Source organism: Chrysochloris asiatica, unplaced genomic scaffold (assembly GCF_000296735.1).
Source record: "Chrysochloris asiatica unplaced genomic scaffold, ChrAsi1.0 scaffold00409, whole genome shotgun sequence".
Classification (NCBI taxonomy): domain Eukaryota; kingdom Metazoa; phylum Chordata; class Mammalia; order Afrosoricida; family Chrysochloridae; genus Chrysochloris; species Chrysochloris asiatica.
Window position 1 is genome coordinate 1,515,766 of NW_006408927.1, and position 5,076 is coordinate 1,520,841.

At 58.4% G+C, this 5,076-nt stretch overlaps 1 protein-coding gene across 1 annotated transcript in view; it reads right to left on the reverse strand.

Annotated features, from left to right (window-relative positions):
* ADAMTSL5 (ADAMTS-like 5) overlaps positions 1-1,967 on the reverse strand; it is a 6,831-nt gene extending 4,864 nt beyond the window's left edge. Inside the window, exons 1-5 of the mRNA XM_006876751.1 lie at positions 1,912-1,967; positions 1,431-1,506; positions 1,255-1,346; positions 978-1,038; positions 708-816 (exon numbers count right to left, since the gene is read on the reverse strand). Coding sequence (XP_006876813.1) covers positions 708-816; positions 978-1,038; positions 1,255-1,346; positions 1,431-1,506; positions 1,912-1,967 — 394 coding nt within the window. The remainder of the gene's footprint in view (positions 1-707; positions 817-977; positions 1,039-1,254; positions 1,347-1,430; positions 1,507-1,911) is intronic.
* Between the last annotated feature and the right edge of the window lie 3,109 nt (positions 1,968-5,076).

Below are 5,076 nucleotides of genomic sequence, written 5' to 3' on the forward strand. Positions count from 1 at the left end.
GCTACCAGAGCTCAGTAGGTGCCTAATAAAGCGTGCTTGTCCAGTACTGACGGATCCCTGTAGCTGGGGTGTGCTGCTGGCTCTCCCATAGTCTCCGTTTCCCCTTCTGCCTGGCAGTGGGACTGTATATGCCATCTCCCTCTGGCTCCCACCTCTCTGAACTTGGCTGGTAGACCTGGCTAGAATGGCGTGCAAGCAGGCCCTCGCAGGTCTTCTGGGGGATGAGATTATGACAGACATTCTCCAGTTCTCAGGGCAAAAAAAAACCCTCTGTGGTGTGGACAAATGGAGCGTTTTCTGTTCTAGGCTTTCCTTATCTGCATCCACTGGGTGTCTGAAGCTGCCTGTCTCCCTTGAATCTGGAGGCGCACTGCCCCGGGCACTCAGTTATATAACTTGCTATTTTCAGCTCAATGTGAAAACATTTTCTGCTACTCGGGATGAGTTTGAGAACTGTTGTCCTCTGGATACTGCCCCAAGGAAATCCTCATCCTGATGTTTGGCTCTGTGCAAATTTGCAGAATGGACCCTGTCTCCCTCTGTCCTGCTTCATGCTTTTTTTACTTGACTAACTCCTACACATGCTTCAAAGCCCTAGCAGTAATACCCACTTCTCCATGCAGCCCCCAAGTCCTCGTTCCTTCTTTAACAGAACTTTCTCCCTGACTACCCTCAGTTGTTCCCTCTGGACCAACCATGCTACTCACCCCCATAGAAGGGCACCCATTGGTAGGTCTTCTGGGAGCCCAGGATAGGACGGCCATTGTAGAGGGCACACTGTAAGTCTCGGAAGGGCACAGCCCTTGGCGGGCAGTCCTGAGGCAGAGATAGGTGGGTGAGAGGCTGGAACAGGCTTTCAGATTCCTCCTCCCTCAGCCTACGACAGTTCCCGGGGAAGCCTGCCAGGGTGATGGGTGTATTTGAGGACATGAAAGCTTTGGGAAGACTTGAGGGTCTGGGAGGTGGGCAGAACTTACCGACAACTGGCAGAGCCGGTACTCACGGCTGTCCCCCCAGCATAGCTCTTCCCCAGGAAACCTGCAGAGAGAAGGTGGTGGGAATGTGGTCAGGACCCCCAGAGACCCCCTCCCCACACACAGCACGACTGTCTGCCCTCCACCCCTCCAGCCCCACCCACATTCCAGCTGGCTCAGTGGGATTAAAGGGCACAGCATGTGTGGGCAGGCTGAGGGTGCGGTCAGGGGCTGGGCTAGGAGGGTAGGAGAGGAGGGGCAGGGGACCTCGACTCCTCACCGGATGCAGTACCGGCTGCGAACAGAAACCCCCCGGCCACATGAACTGGAACAGTGGGTCCAGGAACCCCAGAGCGTCCACTCACCTGGACCCTACTTGGGGAGAGAGGGACATGGCAAGCTGGTGACCCCCAATCACTGGCTGGGGTCCCATCCCACCTGCCCATGGGCTCTTACCTGAGCACTCCCCTCCAGACCACAGGTCAGTAGAACCCCGAGGAGCAGCAGCAGGGAACTCTGGGGCATGCAGGGTCTGGGGAAGCAGAGAGACCACCTATAGTGGGAACCAGCAGCCCACCAGGGACCAAGGCCCAGTTCCACCCTGACTGGCTGGACCGCCCTGTCCAGTACCCTTGCCTCTCTGAACCTCATTCTCATCTCTGAAAATGGGGTGATTTAAATAGAGTAGCCCCTACGGGAAAAATGTGAAGGGCCCATGGGATCAAGTAAGGAAAGCAGGAGGCACAGAACTTCCATGGAAAGGGGGTTCACACAGTTATCTGCTATAACTGATTATTGCTAGTTGGTTACTGCTTTAGAATATACGCAGTAGATACTTAATAAAGGTGATGATTGAAGGGGTCACTCAAAGTTAGTACACAGAGGTCTCCTAGAGTTGGGGGCCCCCTCCCACCCTCTCCACCATCTTTGTTTCTACCTTCCTGTGTGGCTGGAGGCCAACCATGTCCCTTCCCTGGGCCTCAGTTTCCCCATCTGTACAGTGAGGACCAGCTGGACTCAATCCATGATTCTATGAGACCCTGCAGAGGGTGTAGCCAGTGGGGACTGAGTCAGAGGCTAGGGCCCTAGCAGAGGCTCCTCCAGCCTCACCCTATCCCCCCAGACATCCAGGATTGAGGGTGGGGCAGGAGAGGTGACCTAGCCCAGGTCCAGTCAGTGTCTCATGACCTCATCTGCACAGGGCACAGGAGGGGACACCAAGGTAGCCTGCAAGGAAAGAGACCACCCATGAGGCTGGTGGAGGAAATTTGGGGGGGCATGGTGACAGCTGGGATGGGAGACTTTGTTGCCTGGGGAAACTGAGGCGTTTCCCTACCTGTGGGGGAAGGGTGGAACCACTGGCCAGCAACTGCCTCGTGTGACCCTAACCTGGCAGGCGAGAGGTGAATGGAAGCCAGCCACCTTGTTAGGCCCTTCTCAGGTCAGGGCCAGGCGGCTGGAGGTCAGCAGTACTGGAAGGGCGGGCAGGACATGCTTTCCATCTCCAGCCCATCAAGCTGCTGAGCACTAGATGGGGAGAAGGTCGTGGCCCATCTGAAGCCTTCCCCTGCTTCCCCTGGGCTTCCAGTGTATTGTGGGATCTGGACCTGAGATGCTGAGAATCTGGGGAGGCTGGGGCTGGTGCAAGGACCACACTAAGCAGACTGCATCTCTGCCCCTCTCTGAGCCCAGGACACCAGCAAGCCCAGGAGGCTGGCAGGACTGGAGAGAGCAGGAGAAGAGGAGGGATCTGAACTTCTGACAAACCCCACCCTCTCACTCGGACTCCCAGCACTGGTAAACAGGAGTTGAGAGGTCCAAGAGATGGAAACTGGGGGGCCTGAAGTACCACCTTTCCCACTCCCTAGCTCTCATCCCAAGGAGAAACATGCCATCCTTCCCACCCCACATTTTGTCTGGATCCTTCACTTGCTGTGTGATTTTATGACTAGCCATATCCCTGGACATAAGCTCCCCCTTTGGTGATGGAAGCCACTCTCCACCCAGCACAGCGGGGACCAGGAAGGAGGGAGGAACAGATTGTACGGCTGGCCAGGACACCATCAGGGAAAGTGGAGGGATAGGAAGGGGGACTTACCGGCCAAGGCTGTGCGATCAGGCTCCCAGGCAGCCCCAGGGCGGGCGGAAACGGCGGGGCCGAGGTGAGGGGCGGGGGGAGCTGGCGCGGCCCCTCCCACAGGGCCTCCTGGGGCGCGCCCAAGCCTGGGTCCAGAGGGGCCGCGACTGTGTGCGCCCCCGCGTGGTGGCCGACGCGCACCTCGCTCGGGATCTGCGGCAGTGGATTGTCTGCCTGGCTGGCGCCTGCCGTGTCCCCCAACTCCGCGGCCTGTTCTCGGACGTCAGGGTCTCAGTGCCCTTGGACAGGCCAGGGGGGAGGGAAGCAGGCTGGGGCTGCTATTCTGGGCGTAGCGCTCAGGGCCCGGGAATGTGCACTCCCCGAGGTCGCCCAGCCGGGTTCCGGGAGTCCTGGGCACTACCAGTAACCCGCTAACGCCCAGAGCGCATCCCAGCGGGGGCCCCTGGGTCCATCCCCCACCCACCGCTGCCCTAGGGTGAGTCTCCTCAGTGACGGGGGGCCCCCAGACGCCTGGCTTCGGATGCCAGGGGTGCACGCCTTGGGTCCCGGCCACCCTGACGAGGGCCCCAACGCACCCAGGAGAAACGCAACCCAGGGTGGGGGGCGCCCCCTCCCAGGCGGCACATTCCCGGGCTCTGCTGTCACCCTAAGACGCGCCCGCCCCACCCCTCCTCCGCCCTTCCCGCTGAGCCCCTGGGCGGCTTTTTGGGAGTCAGAGGGGCGGGCTCCTTCCCGACCGTGGGCTTCCCCCCCCCCCCCCCCCACACACTCCGACCAGTCTCAGTTTCCCTGTCTGCATTGCTAACCTTCTAGCTCGAGCTCGGCTGTTTGTGAGGGCAACTACAGAGTGACCTAGACGGCGCCCAGCCATAGTCCACGCAGGGACGCAGTCCCTCGTTGTTGCCCCGTGGGGCCCACTGGTGCTCATGGTGCTGGGATGGGGGCACCGAGGAGCCGGTGGGTGGGGAGGGTGCCCCACAGGCCCCTGGGTTTTGCTTTAGTTCAACTTAGGAACTTGGAACTTCCTCCAGGAAGCCCACCTTGCCTTGCCTTAGTCCTGAGCACGCTGGCATGGGCTCAGGAGGGCTTGCTGGTCCAGCTTTGTCTCTTCTCCTACCTGGAGCTCCTACACGCAGTACTAACTGACGTCAGTCACTCTTTAATTCAGTTATTCACTCATTCTTTCATTCTACGTTTGCTGACACCTACACCTGCTGTTCGGAAACCCTATACGGGATCGCTATGGGTCTGAATGGACTCCATGGCACTTAACAACAAGCCAGTTTGAAGGAGCTCTGGTAGCATAGTGGTTACGAATCAGGCTGCTAATCTTAAGGTCAGCAGTTTGAAACTACCAGCTGTTCTGTGGGAGAAAGATGAGACTTTCTGCTCCCATAAAGATTTACAGCCTTGGAAACCCTGTACAGGGTCCCTATGAGTCGGAACCGACTCCATGGCACCAAGCCAGTTTGAACCACAAGGTCGGTGGTTCAAGCTGCTCCTTGGAAACTCTATACAGGGTCGTTATGGGTTGGAACTAACTCAATGGCACTTAACAACAACAACCAGGGACCGGGCACCTCACTCAGAAGGTGACTGCCACAAGGTGAGTGGATGGGTGTCTGCGTGGGTGAGGGGAGGAGGGCAGTAAAGGGATCCGCAAGTGAAATGGCCCAGAGGCAGGGATGTAGTTTATGCGACAGAGGAGGAGTCAGAAGGTTAGGAGGGGCTAGAGTCAGGTGCCTTGGGGTTGGGGAGATGGAGAAGGTTAGGTTAGGGAAGGACCACTGTTAATGGGAGTTGGGGGAGTGATGCTTTGCATTTTGGAAAAGTCACCTCTGTTTGCTTTGTGGGTCAGAGGGAGCCCAGGAAAGTGAGGAGGAGGTCGCAGGGCATCCTGGGGGTGTGGATAGGAGCAAAGAACTCAGGGAATGGAGGCAGCAAGAAGGCTGGTGGGTCTGCCTGGGAGTTGGCCCCTCGGGGAAGGGAGGGGCCCCATCTACT